Source organism: Staurois parvus, unplaced genomic scaffold (genome assembly GCF_062004578.1).
Source record: "Staurois parvus isolate SC_StPar_1 unplaced genomic scaffold, SC_StPar_1.0 ptg000132l, whole genome shotgun sequence".
Taxonomy (NCBI): domain Eukaryota; kingdom Metazoa; phylum Chordata; class Amphibia; order Anura; family Ranidae; genus Staurois; species Staurois parvus.
This window is the reverse complement of record NW_028317928.1, coordinates 5,383,928-5,400,335: the sequence shown is the minus strand read 5'-3', so window position 1 is coordinate 5,400,335 and position 16,408 is coordinate 5,383,928. Positions and strand designations below refer to the sequence as shown.

The window sequence follows — 16,408 nt, the reverse complement described above, 5'->3', positions numbered from 1 at the left end:
CTGTACACACGAACTGAATGTTGGCCTGTTTCCAGTGTACAGGCTGATTTTGACCAATATTTAGCCCGTGTACAGGGCTTAAGAAAAGTGTGAGGCTGCCTTAAAATGGCCTCTCCTCTTAGGTGCCTGTGTGTGCCATCTAGCGCACACATGAGCACTACAATGTGAGCACACTGTTTTTTGGACACTGTAGTTTACTGAATCAATGTACAGAGCCAATGAGAGCCACCCTGTACCATGGGATCGCTGTGACCAATCACAGTGATCACACATTTTTTCACTAAGCAATCGTTGTGTGAAACTAATAAATACAGTTCCCGATGACAGCCAACACACTGTAAAAAAAATAAAACAGTACCAGAATCACTATCGCACACCCCTCTACAGTATATGTTGGCCCCATCCTGTCCCTGATCTGACATATAATTACCCCTCACATCCCTCACCCTGCCCACATGTACTTTAACTTCTTCATTCCCATCCTCACTCTGTCTTTCCCTTCGGATCCCACTATGTATGACCTGTAAATTTAATGTATCTAGAGGACGACTACCAAGCTCCATGTTTTAACCCCCTTAATACCGACATGTTTATTAATTTCCAAAAAAACTGGAAAAAAAAACCCATGGGCCTTCTACTCTGCAAAAAGGGGTCATTTTGGTGGTGTTTGTGTTGTACTGACATTTGTATTTGCTAAGTTTTATAACATAAATGTTAAGTTTGGTCTTTTTTTCTGTTACCTCAATGGTTTCTAAATACCATAAAAAGAAAGCTCAATCTGCTTAAAAAAAAATATATATATTATATATACACAGTATTTCCTAGAAGTGAGTCCACCTCTCACATTTTTGTAAATATTTGATTCTCTTTTCATGTGACAACACTGAAGAAATGACACTTTGCTACAATATGAGGCAGTGAGTGTACAGCTTGTATAACATGTAAATTTGCTGTCCTTTCAAAATAACTCAACACACAGCCATTAATGTCTAAACCGCTGGCAACAAAAGTGAGTCCACCCCTAAGTGACAAGGTCCAAACTGGGCCCAAAGTGTCAATATTTTGTGTTTTACAGCATTGCCATAACCCTCTTGGGCATGGAGGTCACCAGAGCTTCACAGATTGCCACTGGAGTCCTCTTCCACTCCTCCATGATGACATCACGGAGCTGGTGGATGTTAGAGACCTTGCGCTCCTCCACCTTTTGAGGATGTCTCACAGATGCTCAATAGGGTTTAGGTCTGGAGACATGCTTGACCAGTCCATCACCTTTACCCTCAGCTTCTTTAGCAAGGCAGTGGTGGTCTTGGAGGTGTGTTTGGGGTTATCATGTTGGAATACTGCCCTGCAGCCCAGTCTCTGAAGGGAGGGGATCATGCTCTGCTTCAGTAGGTCACAGTACATGTTGGCATTCATGGTTCCCTCCATGAACTGTAGCTCCCCAGTGCCGGCAGCACTCATGCAGCCCCAGACCATGACACTCCCACCACCATGCTTGACTGTAAGCAAGACACACTTGTCTTTGTACTCCTCACTTGGTTGCCGCCACACATGCTTGACACCATCTGAACCAAATCAGTTGATCCTGGTGTCATCAGACCACAGGACATGGTTCCAGTAATCTATGTCCTTATTCTCCTTGTCTTCAGAAAACTGTTTACGGCTTTCTTGGTCATCATCTTTAGAAGAGGCTTCCTTCTGGGACGACAGCCATGCAGACCAATGTGATGCAGTGTGCGGCGTATAGTCTGAGCACAGACAGGCTGACCCCCACCACCCCTTCAACCTCTGCAGCAATGCTGGCAGCACTCATACGTCTATTTCCCAAAGACAACCTCTCGGATATGACGCTGAGCACGTGCACCCAACTTCTGTGATCGACCATGGCAAGACCTGTTCTGAGTGGAACCTGTCCTGTTAAACCGCTGTATGGTCCTGACCACCGTGCTGCAGCTCAGTTTCAGGGTCTTGGCAATCTTCTTATAGCCTAGGCCATCTTTATGTAGAGCAACAATTCTTTTTTTCAGATCCTCATAGTTCTTTGCCATGAGGTGCCATGTTGAACTTCCAGTGACCAGTATGAGACAGTGAGAGCAATAACACCAAATGTAACCCACCTGCTCCCGATTCACACCTAAGACCTTGTAACACTAACGAGTCACATGACCCCGGCGAGGGAAAATGGCTAATTGGGCCCAATTTGGTCCTTGTCACCTAGAGGTGTACTCACTTTTGTTGCCAGCGGTTTAGACATTAATGGCAGTGTGTTGAGGTATTTTGAGGGGACAGCAAATTTACATGCTAAACAAGCTGTACACTGACTACGTCACATTGTAGCAAAGTGTCATTTCTTCAGTGTTGTCACATGAAAAGATAGAATCAAATATTTTCAAAAATGTGAGGGGTGGACTCACTTCTGTGAGATACTGTGTGTATAAATATAAAAACTAATTTGATTACAGTTTGCATGACCCAGTAATTGTCACTCAAAGTTACAATGCTGAAAAGTGGACTTGACATGATGGAGGTTTACCATGCTGGCAGTTCTGGGTTTTACCGACACTCCAGCCAACATCTGCCTTTACACATTCCATGGTGACTGGATTAAGGTGTTGGTAATACCTGCGTGGATGTAAATGCTTGGGTATCTTCCTGACAATCATTAGAAACGAAGGCATAGCCTAGGTAAGCTACGTAACGTCTTCAACATTGCAGAATAAGTGCAGTTGAATGAGACCGAGTACTACCAGCATGTCACAAAAGTCGTAAGTGTCCATGGGTTCTCGTCACACCTTCACTGGTGCAAATACTGATGGGCAATCAGAGAGGTTTTCCTTTTGAAACTCTTGCTGCAAACCGAGCAGGAAAAAGGCTTTTCCCCCGTGTGAGTCCTTTCGTGTGTGGCCAGGTTTGACTTTTGAGTGAACCGTTTCCCGCACACAGGACAAGAATACGGCTTCTCGTCGGTGTGGGTCCTTTCATGTGTGACAAGGAAATCCTTCAGAGCAAAAAGTTTACCACAGACAGAGCACGAATAGGGTTTCTCCCCCGTGTGGATCAGCTCGTGCCGATCTCGACGGGCCTTGACTGGGAAGGGTTTGCTGCAGTAAGAACAGACATAGGGCTTCAACCCCGTGTGGATCCTGAGATGTTTGACGAGGTCTCCTTTTTGGGTAAAACACTTGCCACACTCCGAGCAGGAAAAGGGTTTCTCCCCTGTGTGAATTCTGAGATGTTTAACAAGATCGCCTTTCTGAGTGAAGCATTTGTCACATTCTGTACATGGGTATGGCTTCTCCCCTGAGTGGAACTTCTGGTGCTGGACCAGGATGGCCGTATCTGGGAAGGACTTCCCGCATAGAGAACAAGAGTATGGCCTCTCGTTGGAGTGAACCTTTTCATGTTTTACGAGGTGGGCTTTTTGGGTAAAGACTTTGCCACATTCAGAACAAGAGAAAAGGCGTTCCCTTACGTGGATTCGCTCATGGGCGAGAAGTTCTGATCGCTTAGAGAATTGTTCTGCACACTCAGAGCATGGAAAGTTCTTAGGACACCTTGTGGCCATGGGATGAAGTGATGGATCTACACTGGTAGGATTGGGATCGAGATCCACGATCTTGGTGTATCGTCCATCTGGAGAAAATAAAAAGTCGAGGGGACATACAGTGAATTAAAGCCGAACTCCAGCCAATTTTGGAAAGTTAGGCCCTAAGGAGTATGTGTGAAGATGCACTATATGTTATAAAAACTAATCATCACTAATGAAACAATATCGAATTATGTGTTCAATCCCTTAAGGGGGGGGGGGGGGGGGGTCATTGTCTGTAGGTCAAGTGTTCATCATGATTCTCTCTGGCTGAGGGATCTTATCTTATTACTACCTCTTTAGTTGGTCGGAGCTAGGTGATTGACAGCTGCAACTGGAAGTGACGTGGGAGCTGTGGCCCTGCTGTATTTTAATATCTATGCAAGCTTTTTACTTATCCATGTAAGTGCAATTTTAAAAAATAAATTATTTGGGATATAATATATATTTTTATGTCCTTTTCCATCTTTATAAAGTTTCATTACCTTGTTACGCAGGACTTTTGACAGTTCTTTTCTGATCCCCATGGCTCAGTATTTAGCCTAGTCAGTGCTTCCACGTAAGAGCTAACAAACTCATTGACTATTTATACACTGACACTATTTTCAATTTAAAAAGCCACAGATGTGGGACATTAACCTCTAATTGGCATTGTAACCTGTGTGTGTCACCTTGTGTGTCTGTACCAAGGCCAAACATTCCAGGGGAGGTAAGCTTTTGATCCGGGCCATTTGGGTGATTTCTGTTATCATTAGGATTTAAAAAGGAGCCAAAAACTATGTGATAATAAATGGCTTCATATGATCATCATCCTTCAATAAAAGAGCATTTTTTGGCATGATCAGTCATATTTTCAATATCAATGCCAAAATTTCACAATTTCTGCCAGGGTGTGCAAACGTTTGAGCACAACTGTTTGTGTATATATTTATATATATATATATATATACACACACACACATATACATACACACACATACAGTATCTCCCAGAAGTGAGTCCCCCCCCCCTCACATTTGTGTAAATATTTGATTCTATCTTTTCATGTGACAACACTGAAGAAATGACACTTTGCTACAATGTGACATAGTCAGTGTACAGCTTGTATAACAATATAAATTTGCTGTCCCCTCAAAATAACACACAGCCATTAATATCTAAACCGCTGGCAACAAAAGTGAGTCCACCCTTAAGTGACAAGGTCCAAATTGGGCCCAATTACCCATCTTCCCTCCCCGGTGTCATATGACTTGTTAGTGTTACAAGGTCTCAGGTGTGAATGGGGAGCAGGTGGGTTACATTTGGTGTTATCGCTCTCACTCTCTCATACTGGTCACTGGAAGTTCAACATGGCACCTCATTGCAAAGAACTCTCTGAGGATCTGAAAAAAAGAATTGTTGCTCTACATAAAGAAGGCCTAGGCTATAAGAAGATTGCCAAGACCCTGAAACTGAGCTGCAGCACGGTGGCCAAGACCACACAGCGGTTTAACAAAAGTGAGTTCACCCCTAAGTGAAAATGTCTAAATTGGGCTCAAAGTGTCGATATTTTGTGTGGCCGCCATTATTTTCCAGCACTGCCTTAACGCTCTTGGGCATGGGGGTCACCAGAACTTCACAGGTTGCCACTGGCGTCCTCTTCTACTCCTCCATGATGACATCAAGGAGCTGGTGGATGTTAGAGACCTTGCGCTCCTCCACCTTCCGTTTGAGGTTGCCCCACAGATGCTCAGTAGGGTTTAGGTCTGGAGACATGCTTGGCCAGTCCATCACCTTTACCCTCAGCTTCTTTAGCAAGGCAGTGATGGTCTTGGAGGTGTGTTTGGAGTCGAAATGTTGGAATACTGCTTTGTCTAAGCAGGGACAAGACAGCCCACTGCTTCCCTATGACACTCCAAAGCAAAATACAAAAGTCGTTACTGTGGTGGGTTAGGCTTCTTTGAAGGAGTTAGTGACGGTTTGTTGAAAGGGCATGTAAACCATAAGGGCTCCATGTACACTGCAGCTGATAAACTCACGTTTAGAAGCTGTTCAGCTTTTTTTTCAGATGCTCCTGAACTCTCCCTAATGTCTTCCTACGTGTCCAGTAATTTTTTTGAACACAGAAAACTTGCGTTCAGCAGTCGATTTTATCAGTGTTTCAAATGCAAAATGCTTGTAAACGCACCAAATCGCGTTTATAAATGTTTGCGTCTGAAATTTTTTTTCTTTTAACTCTTCCAGTTCCCGATGCTGCCCAGAGCCTTTGTTCATCATGAAAAATGCATGCAAAGCGTTTTCAAGGTACTCAGATGGACAAAACACTGAACACAGGATGTTCCTACCAAGCTTGTCGCACATTGTAATGACCAATTTACACCTCAGACCTCTCCCACCCTTAGAAACAAAAGATATGTTATTGACCATTCACACCTCAGACCTCTCCCACCCTTGGAAACAAAAGATATGTTAATGGACATTCACACCTCAAATTCCTCATGAAGACCCCCTGCCAGGTGGCCTTAATGACTCCCTTCACCAGACACCTTTCCCATCCTTGGAAACAAAAGAAATATTAATGAGCAACTCACACCTAAGCTAATCTCAACTCATACTGCTGTCTCTGCTTCTACTCTCTGTATTTCTCTGAAACAGTCTGAAATAGTTAATAATTTACCAACGTTTAGTGCATTCTGGGCATTTGGGAGGTTCTCCTGTGCTTATCTTTAAAAAAACGCTTCTAAACGCGTTATACAAAACGTGGCTACACAGACTTTTTTAACCTACATTTTCCAGCAGTCAGTTTCCATCGTTCAGAAGTGTCCCATGTACATGGGGCCTAATAATGAACTTCTCTTATTTTTCTCTTTTTTCCCCTCTTTTGATCTTTGTAATACACCATTCAAAGCATTTTCTTTTCAATATGCGCAAAAACTACCTGTTGATCCTGCCAGATATCCAGGGAGCATGCAAGTTTCTTTCCACTTTCCTGTGTTATTAATTCTGCCCAGTACTCTCTGCGAACTACAGAGCACCTCCATCCTGTAATTTGGAGATGTGGAGACTGCTCTTTGGTCCTAGCATATCTCCTGGCCTAGGGTGACAATGATGGATGGAGGCAGTGCATTGAGTGAGCCTTGTCATCTTAGGACAGGAAGTGGGTTACTGGCAGGTTCACCAGTTGAAAATAAAGCCTTCAAAATGAAAACTAGTGCAGGCACCACATGTAAAGTCTGCCAAGCTGCAATTAATCACATTTTATTCTTGGGTTTAGATACCCTTTAGTGAAATGAAATGAGGGGAAGAGGAAACTCTTTTATCTGTCTATCACTCACCTGTGCCAATCTCTGGAAACATGTCACCCTCTTCAATTTTTAGTGGTGCTACTTCATCCTCTTCCTCTTCTTCCTCCTCATCCATGTCTCTCTGAGTGTCTCTGGGTTCTGTGAATAAAGATGAGAGTGAAGCTCCCTGTACTGACCTGTATGAGAGACCCCAGAGAGAGTGTGTGGGGGGAGACTGGTTACATCTCAATGACATGATGTGAGGAGAGCCGGAGTCTAATAGAGGCTGATGGCCCCTGACTCCCCCACTGGGCATATACTGTCCCCCCATTACTGTCTACTGACAGAGGAGGGGGGAGAAGAAGAGATTGTTGTAGTGACTGAACAAGGAGGATCTGGGACTCTTCTCTGGATTTAGTGTTTATTCCTCACCTGGGCTGATCTCTGGAGGGATCTCCTCCTCCTTACATGGCTCATAGCCGGAGTCTACTAGAGGCTGATGGCTCCTGACCCCCCCACTGGGCACATACTGTCCCCCCATTACTGTCTACTGACTGAGGAGGGGGGAGAAGAAGAGATGGTTGTAGTGACTGAACAAGGAGGATCTGGGACTCTTCTCTGGATTTAGCCCTGGCTCACACCAGTGACAGTTTCAAATCACATGACAAGTTGCACCCTATTGTCCACAATGGAACTGTTCAAATTGGTGCAACTCTAACTTCGGAGTTTCTAAACTACTTTCAGATTTCAGGTGCTACTTGCAAAGACATTTGTGCATGAAGTCGCATGGATGTCTTCCAAGTCGCACTAACATGCGATTTTAAAATCAAGCGACTTCAAGTGAAGTTGCACGATTTCAAAGTCAGATCCAGTGTGAACCATGGCTTAGTGTTTATTACTCACCCGTGATCTCTGGGGGGAATTCATCCTCTTCCTCTTTAATTATTATTCGCAGTTCCTCCTCTTCACTTTTGATGTCTCTCTGAGTTTCTCTAGGGTCTGTGAATAAAGATGAGAGTGAAGCCCCCTGTACTGAGATGTATGAGAGACCCCAGAGAGTGTGTGTGTGTGTGGGGGGGGGGACTGTTCTTCTTTATTACTCACCTGTGCTGATCTTTGGAGTGATTTTGTCTTCCTTGCATGGCTCGCCCTCCATATCCGTCTCTTCTGTTTCATCTTTAACATAAAATAGGCTTTTACCCTTGGAAAAATAAATGAGGTGTCAGTCAGATCTCCAGGCCATTTACTGACACTTTTTCTTTATACATAAAAATCAATATTTTATAAATTTTCAATAATTCCACTCAACATCAATAAATCAATATTTTTGCTAGAAAACTAGTTAGAACGCTCAAACACTTTTTTTTTTAAGCAGAGGCCCTAGAGAATAAAATGGCAGGTTTTGCAATTTTTTATGTCATACCGTATTTGCACACTGGTTATTCAAATGTACATTGAAGGAAATAAGTATTTGATCCCCTTCACAAAACATGACTTAGTACTTGGTGGCAATCACAGAGGTCAGACATTTCCTGGAGTTGGCCACCAGGTTTGCACACATCTCAGGAGGGATTTTGGCCCACTCCTCTTGGCAGATCCTATCCAAGTCATTAAGGTTTGGTGGCTGACATTTGGCAAATCAAACTTTCAGCTCCCTCCACAGATTTTCAATCAGATTAAGGTCTGGAGACTGGCTAGGCCACTCCAGGACCTTAATGTGCTTCTTCTTGAGCCACTCCTTTGTTGCCTTGACTGTGTGTTTTGGGTCATTGTCATGCTGGAACACCCATCCACGACCCATTTTCAATGCCCTGGCTGAGGGAAGAAGGTTCTCATCCAAGATTTGACGGTACATTGCCACGTCCATCGTCCCTTTGATGCGGTGCAGTTGTTCTGTTCCCATAGCAGAAAAACACCCCCAAAGCAGAATGTTTCCACCACCATGTTTGACAGTTGGGATGGTGTTCTTGGGGTCATAGGCAGCATTCCTCGTCCTCCAAACACGGCGAGTTGAGTTGATGCCAAAGAGCACAACACTTTCCACCAGTCCTCTTGTGCATCATTCAGATGTTCAGTGGCAAATTTCAGACGGGCCTGGACATGTGCTTTCCTGAGCAGAGGGACCTTGCGGGCACTGCAGGATTTCAATCTTTGTCGGCGTAGTGTGTTACCAATTGTTTTCTTGGTGACTGTGGTCCCAGCTGCCTGGAGATCATTGACAAGATCCTCACGTGTAGTTCTGGGATGATTCCTCACTGTTCTCATGATCATTGACACTCCACGAGGTGAGATCTTGCATGGTGCACTAGACCTAGGGAGACTGACAGTTGTTTTGTGTTTCTTCCATTTGCGAATGATGGCACCAACTGTTCTCACTGTCTCACCAAGCTGCTTGGCGATAGTTTGGTAGCCCAGTCCAGCCTAGTGTAGGTCTAAAATCTTGTCCCTGACATCCTTGGACAGCTCTTTGGTCTTTGCCATGGTGGAGAGTTTGGAATCTGATTGTTTGATTACTCCTGTGGACAGGTGTCTTTTATACAGGTAACAAAATGAGATTAGCAGCACTCCCTTTAAGAGACTGCTTCTAATCTCAGCTTGTTACCTGTATGAAAGACACCTGGTAGCCAGAAATCCTGCTGAATGATAGGGGATCAATTACTTATTTCCCTCATGAACATGCAAATCAGTGCATCATTTGTTAGACATGCATTTCTGCTGAATTTTTTGCTGCTATTCTGTCTTTCAGTGTTACAAAACCTTTCGATTTTTAGACCGATCATTTCTTTGTGAGTGGGCAAACATTCAAAATGAGCAGTGGATCAAATATGCATTTCCTGCACTGTAATTTTTTTGGGACAAAATACACTACATATTTTGAATTTTAATGCAACCCCCCCCTTCACAATACATAACCCATTTTTTTGTAAAATATAAAAGATGACATTACGCTGAGTAAACAGATACCAATTATGCAACGTTTAATAATTGTGCACACATGGGCAATGGCGACAAATGATGTACATTTTTAAAAAGCCTTTACAGCTTACCACTTTAAATTTACAGAGGAGGTCTAGTGGTAGAATTATTATTATTATACAGGATTTATATTATTATTATTATTATACAGGATTTATATAGCACCAATAGTTTGCTCAGCGCTTTACAATGTAAAGAGAGACAATACAGCATACAGTTCGATACAAGAGGGTTAGGAGGGCCCTGATCCTGGGAGCTTACAATCTAAGAGTTACTGAACATGATCTGATGTTCACGGTGATAGCTCAGAGGTGTGGGGTGATTGCTGTTTGCATGTGTGCAGGACTAACATGTGCCTTTAAGCACGGGGGGGCAAACGCACTTTAATTTTTGATTTACTTTATTGATTTAAATTTTCTTTTTTGATCACTTTTATTGCTGGCAGGAATCTAAAACATCCCTTGTGACAGCAATAGACATGTGACAGGTAATCTTTATGGAGGGATCTGGTGTCTATAAGACCCCAAATTTCTCCTCTGAACCTAAAAGCATTAAAAAACACCAAGATTGGTGTTTTTGAATGCTTTAAATTTTTCTTAAAAATTGCGCTGTTTAGTTCTGAGTAAACCGGATGTGATGTCAGGTGATTATTTTACCGGAGAGCCGAACAGAGCTAATCCTGGATCTGTTCGGCTGTCTAGCCAGCTGGTAGACGTGCCGGATGTTCATTCGGGTCTCCCGGTGGAACGGGAGAGCCCGAGAGCGCCGGGAGAGGGAAGCACCTCCTCTCTCTGCTTGTAAAAAGGAATCGAGCACCTACGTAGCTGCTTCAATTGCTTTTACAAGAAAGACGACTGCCAGCTCTAAATAACAGTACTGGGATGATGCCTATAGCTGGAGACATCATCTCGGTATAACTGCTTGAAAGCCAGCGATGTACTTTGCTGGTGGGCGAGTGGTTAAAACTCCCATTTCCTCCTAAAAACGAAAAGAGCAAACATGTGGCGCAAACACCTAGTGCATTATCCACGGTTTATTCAAAATGTGTAAAAGACAAAAACACTCACCACCGTAGTGTGTGTATAACGCTTTGTATGACAATGGAGATGGCCACAACATTGGTAGGGTGTATGACTGTCAGTGCGGTCGGGCTGTTGATGCGTTTCTGGGACTAATCCCTTTCCTCAGAGCTTGACAAGCTCTTTTGTCTTTTTACACATTTTGAATAAACCGTGGATAATGAACTAGGTGTTTGCGCCACCTGTTAGCTCTGTTCCAGTTGTTGATTTCCCCATCTGACGAGGGCTGCATCCCCGACACGTTATCCATAGGCCACCATTTGCTCTGGTCCCCTGGCCTTCCTTTGGCAATTGATTCCTGGAGCGCTGGAGAGTACCCACTGTTGTCCCATTTCCTCCTACCTGATCCTCCTGAGGGATCTCCTGATGTTCCTGTGTGGGGTCCCGGGAATACAGAGGACGGGGACATCTCTCTGGTGGGTTCCCATTACTGGATCCATCTACCTGATCCTCCTGAGGGATCTCCTGATTTTCCCGTGTGGAGTCCCGGGAATAGAGAGGACGGGGACATCTCTCTGGTGGGTTCCCATTACTGGATCCATCTACCTGATCCTCCTGAGGGATCTCTTGATGTTCCTGTGTGGAGTCCCGGGAATACAGAGGATGGGGGCATCCCATCTCTGGTGCGTTCCCATTACTGGATTCATCTACCTGATGGTGGTGAGGGATGGTGGGATCTTCCTGTGTGGAGTCCCGGGAATACAGAGGATGGGGATATCTCTCTGGTGGGTTCCCATTACTGGATCCATCTGTAGGAAACACACACACTGACTGAATACATTGTTTCTATGTCTTTATATCTAAGGATGTGTGCATCTAGGTTGATCCTCAAGTCTCCTCTTACCCGGTGATGTGAGGGGCATCCGGTTCTCCATCATGATGTCCTTGTGTCCTTCTATACACTTCCACCCCTATGTGACAGCTCATACTTAGAAAAAAAAACAAAACACAAATTTGTAACAATATGACTGCAATAGGTTGATTAAAAAGGGTATAAATACAGTACTGTGCAAAAGTTTTAGGCAGGTGTGAAGAAATGCTGTAAAGTGAAAATGCTTTAAAAAAATAAATAAATAAATAAACAATTCAAATTTCTATCAATTTACAAAATGCAAAGTGAGTGCACAGAAGAAAAATCTAAATTAACCCCTTAAGGACCGCCCTATAGCAGATATACTGCTACAAGGCGGCACCTGTACGCAGGATCACATATATGTCATTCTGCATTTCCCGGTAGGGGGTGCGGCCCAGCCGCACACCCTACCCGCGCCGCCATTTGTGCCCGCGGATGTCAATCATCGGGTCCCGGCTGGTAATTATCCGCTGGCACCCGGTGATTACCGAGCATCTGCAACAGGGAGGAAGATTGTTTTGTTTACAAACAATCTTCCTCCCTGTCAGCTCAAGCACACTGCTCGGGATGGCTGTGCACAGTACAGCCATCCTGATCAGTGTGCTTACAGTAAAGAATACCCTGCCTCGCCCCCTAGAAAAACACTCCCAGCACACAGTTAACCCTTTGATTGCCCTTCACATTAACCTCTTCCTGCCCAGAGCCATTAGTACAGTGTCAATGCTTTTTTTTTAGCTCTGATCACTGTATTGGTGTCACTGGCACCAAGTCAATTCCCCCCAGTGTCAGAATGTCCGCCGCAGTCCTGCTATAAGTCGCTGATCGCTGCCATTAATAGTAGAAAAAAAAATCCCATTATCTATACCACCATTTTTAAATGCTATGACTTTCACGTAAACCAATTAATTTACACGTATTGGGATTTTTGTTTTATCAAAGACATGGAGCAGAATACATTTTGGATGAAATTTATAACGAAATTTGATTAAATTTTTTTACTGTACATGCTTAACAGCAAAAAGTCCAAAATATTGTTTTTTGCTCAAAATTGGCGGTCTTTTTTTGCTTATAGCGCAAAAAAAAAAAAACTGCACAGGCGATCAAATACTACCAAAAGAAAGCTCAATTTGTGGGAAAAAAGGACATAAATTTCATTTGGGTGGAGCGTTGCATGACCGCGCAATTGTTAAAGTAATGCAGTGCCATAATGAAAAAAATGGCCTGGTCAGGAAGCCCCCCTTCCTGACCGGGGGGGGGGGGGGGGGGGAAGGGGATCCTCATGAGGGTAAGGGGTTAAATCAGTATTTGGTGTGACTACGCTTTGGGTTCACACCTGCATCAATTCTTACATTTGCACACTTTGTACATTAGCACAAAGTCAGGGATTTTGTAGGATTAGTGTCAGGTGTATGATTAATCAATTATACCAAGCAGGTGCTAATGATGATCACTTTCATAGGTAGGTTGAAACACAGTCATTGACTAAAACAGAAACTGCTGTGTAGGAGACTTAAAACTGGGTGAGGAACAGCCAAAATCTGCTACCAAGGTGAGGTTGTGGAAGACCGTTTCATGTCACAGGTCATACACCATTGCAAGACTGAGCACAGCAACAAGGCACAAGGTGTGTTCAAGTCAAATCGGGACTTTTAAGTTTATATAATAAAAGAACAAATTTCAAGGAGTGGAAACTGCATTTATTCTTTGACACACTCCCCTGCTACATTTATACACTAATGTCTGTAAAGCTTCGGCATAGAAGAATTTTTCAGTACGCCTGAACCATCCTAGGACAGCCGGCTTCACTTTGCCATCATTGTGTTCACTGTTTCCACAGAATGATTCGTCTCTTGTGCAATTTCATGACAGGTTATGCATCGATCATAAAGGATCAGGCCTTTCACGAGCTGAATGTTCACAGGAATGACTGCTGTGGGCTGGGAACCACCACGGTCGGGATTGTCACTGACGGACTTGCGGCCATCTTTGAAACGTTTCCACCATTCAAACATCTTACTGCGGCTGAGCTGCTCATCACCGTACTGCGCTTGAAGTCTTCTGTAGATATCCGCGGGTTTTGCGCTTTTGTTCATAACTAACTTCCTCACCGCACGCTGTTTCATGCACGCACTAACACTGTTGTCTGCCATCTTGATTAACGGTCTCTGGACTGGCGCTGCCTATCAGTGATAGGACTCACTTGCCACTTGCTACTGCATGTAGTACCACCACGCTAGCATCCGTTTTTTCTACCTAGAAAATTAAAGGTCCCGGTTTGACTTGAATGCCCCTCGTAGTTATAATGCATTAACAAGATCTCTCTCAGGCAAAGATTCCAAAGCAGACTGGGGTTTCATGTTGTGCAGTTCAAGCTCTATAAAATGGACAACGTTGAGGACCGTACATGCAGTGGTCGGCCAAGGGAACTTAATGCAGCAGAAGACAGGAAGAGGAGTATGGGGGGGGGGAGAGGGAGGAAGAGGAGTATGGGGGGGGGGAGAGGGAGGAAGAGGAGTATTGGGGGGGAGGAGGGAGGAAGAGGAGTATTGGGGGGGAGGAGGGAGGAAGAGGAGTATGGGGGGGAGAGGGAGGAAGAGGAGTATTGGGGGGGAGGAGGGAGGAAGAAGAGTATGGGGGGAGGAGGGAGGAAGAAGAGTATGGGGGGAGGAGAGGGAGGAAGAGGAGTATGGCGGGAGGAGAGGGAGGAAGAGGAGTATGGCGGGAGGAGAGGGAGGAAGAGGAGTATGGGGGGAGGAGAGGGAGGAAGAGGAGTATGGGGGGAGGAGAGAGAGGAAGAGGAGTATGGGGGGAGGAGAGGGAGGAAGAGGAGTATGGGGGGGAGAGGGAGGAAGAGGAGTATGGGGGGAGGAGAGGGAGGAAGAGGAGTATGGGGGGAGGAAGAGGAGTATTGGGGGGGGGGGAGGAAGAGGAGTATGGGGGGGGAGAGGGAGGAAGAGGAGTATTGGGGGGGAGGAGGGAGGAAGAGGAGTATGGGGGGAGAGGGAGGAAGAGGAGTATGGGGGGAGAGGGAGGAAGAGGAGCATGGGGGGGAGAGGGAGGAAGAGGAGTATTGGGGGGGAGGAGGGAGGAAGAAGAGTATGGGAGGGAGGAGAAGAGTATGGGGGGGGGGGGAGGGAGGAAGAAGAGTATGGGGGGGGGAGGAAGAAGAGTATGGGGGGGAGAGGGAGGAAGAGGAGTATTGGGGGGGAGAGGAAGGAAGAGGAGTATTGGGGGGGAGGAGGGAGGAAGAAGAGTATGGGGGGGAGGGAGGAAGAAGAGTATGGGGGGAGGGTAGAGAGAGAAAGAGGAGTATTGGGGGGAGGGTAGAGAGAGGAAGAAGAGTAGGGGGGGGGGGGGGAGTATGGGGCAGTTAGAGGAATATAGGGGGGAGGGTAGAGAAAGGCAGCAGAATATAGGAGGGGGGGGGGGGGTATAGACAGATATAAGGGGGAGGCGGAGAAAGGGGAGGGGACAGACAGCCTGGAAGCACCCCCTGGTGATAGGTGGGCGGAGCTGGGAACCTAACCTATGGGTCAATCAGCTGAGCCCTCTCCTAATATATAGGTCATGTACAGCCCAGCCTGTACTCAGTCATTGGTCCCATCCTTGCCTCACAAGGTCACACAACCCCCCCATAACTCCCACAAGTCATCTGCCAATGATGGGACCCCCTCCCTCTTTCCTCACAATCACCAAACGTTATTACCTCTCCTCCTTCATAGGGTACACACTGTCCAGCCTCACAACCCCACAATCAGCTGCTCCTAACACAGGGAAGCTGCTATAACTTTTCGGTGTTTTCTTAATGAGCTACACAAAAATGGCATTAGCCTGTAAATGCATAAAAAAGAACGATGTCAGGGCTAAGGGACAATGGCCGCCGCTCCTCTTCAGGAAGAAATGCTTTGTTCTAATCACCGCCCTCTAGCATTAGCTGTGACTCTAATCCCAGATCAGTAGGCGGGACCTTGTTACTAGGTACCTGAGGAACAGAAACAATAGTTTCCGCCCTGTGGATCTTCGCACTTCCGCTCTGTGCGTTCCATGATCGCCCAGCTGTTTCCTGGTTACCATAGTGACGCCCAGCCGAGTGACTGCAGTAGTGGAGTGGACACTCGGCTAACCTCTTGTCTACCGGGGAATAATTAGTTTCTCACACAAATGTTAAAATCAGCATTTTTTTAAAAATAGAAACCTCTTGAACCGCCCACACACTAGATATATTTTCTGATTGCAGAGTCCCTAAATAATAAAGCGGAAGCAATTGAAATTTTGTGTGTTGCTAAATTTTGGCGCAGCCTTTCATATGACACATATTTTTAGGCAAGAAAAGTATGCTAAAATTAATTTGGGGACGCACCAAAGCAATATAATACCCAATTTTGGTAAGTAATAGGAATTGATGTGTCGAGTAAGTAGATACCCAACATATCCCGCCTCAAAAATTGCCTGTGAATTGGATAAAAACTACGGAACACAAAATTCTGGATGGAATGGAAAAAGATCTGGGGGTCCTTGTAGACCAATTTGAGTGCAAGCTACTCATTAGGAGGTGTTCCTCTGGAAGAATTGGGAATGGAAAAAGATCTGGGGGTCCTTGAAGGCCAATTTGAGTGCAAGCTACTCATTTGGAGGTGCTCCTCTCGGAGAA

At 45.1% G+C, this 16,408-nt stretch overlaps 3 protein-coding genes across 4 annotated transcripts in view; 1 reads left to right on the top strand and 2 right to left on the bottom strand.

Annotated features, from left to right (window-relative positions):
* LOC149466218 (uncharacterized) overlaps nt 1-7,001 on the bottom strand; it is a 32,848-nt gene extending 25,847 nt beyond the window's left edge. Inside the window, exon 1 of the mRNA XM_089672676.1 lies at nt 6,901-7,001. The gene's annotated coding sequence lies outside the window, so the exon portion shown is untranslated. The remainder of the gene's footprint in view (nt 1-6,900) is intronic.
* LOC149466215 (uncharacterized) overlaps nt 1-16,408 on the top strand; it is a 475,763-nt gene that overhangs the window by 372,236 nt on the left and 87,119 nt on the right. The gene's annotated exons all lie outside the window — the stretch shown is intronic.
* Nucleotides 2,359-15,558, bottom strand: LOC149466217 (uncharacterized). 2 transcript variants are annotated; one of them, XM_089672664.1, is made up of 7 exons: nt 15,464-15,558; nt 11,749-11,832; nt 11,247-11,653; nt 7,954-8,050; nt 7,753-7,848; nt 6,901-7,008; nt 2,359-3,633 (listed from the first exon to the last, which is right to left on the bottom strand). In XM_089672664.1, exons 2-7 carry the CDS (start codon nt 11,780-11,782, stop codon nt 2,795-2,797), a joined length of 1,581 nt encoding a protein of 526 aa, XP_089528790.1. In that variant the 5' UTR covers nt 11,783-11,832; nt 15,464-15,558; the 3' UTR covers nt 2,359-2,794. The 2 variants fall into 2 exon arrangements, with proteins under 2 accessions (XP_089528790.1, XP_089528791.1); XM_089672665.1 differs by having other exon boundaries at nt 11,556-11,653.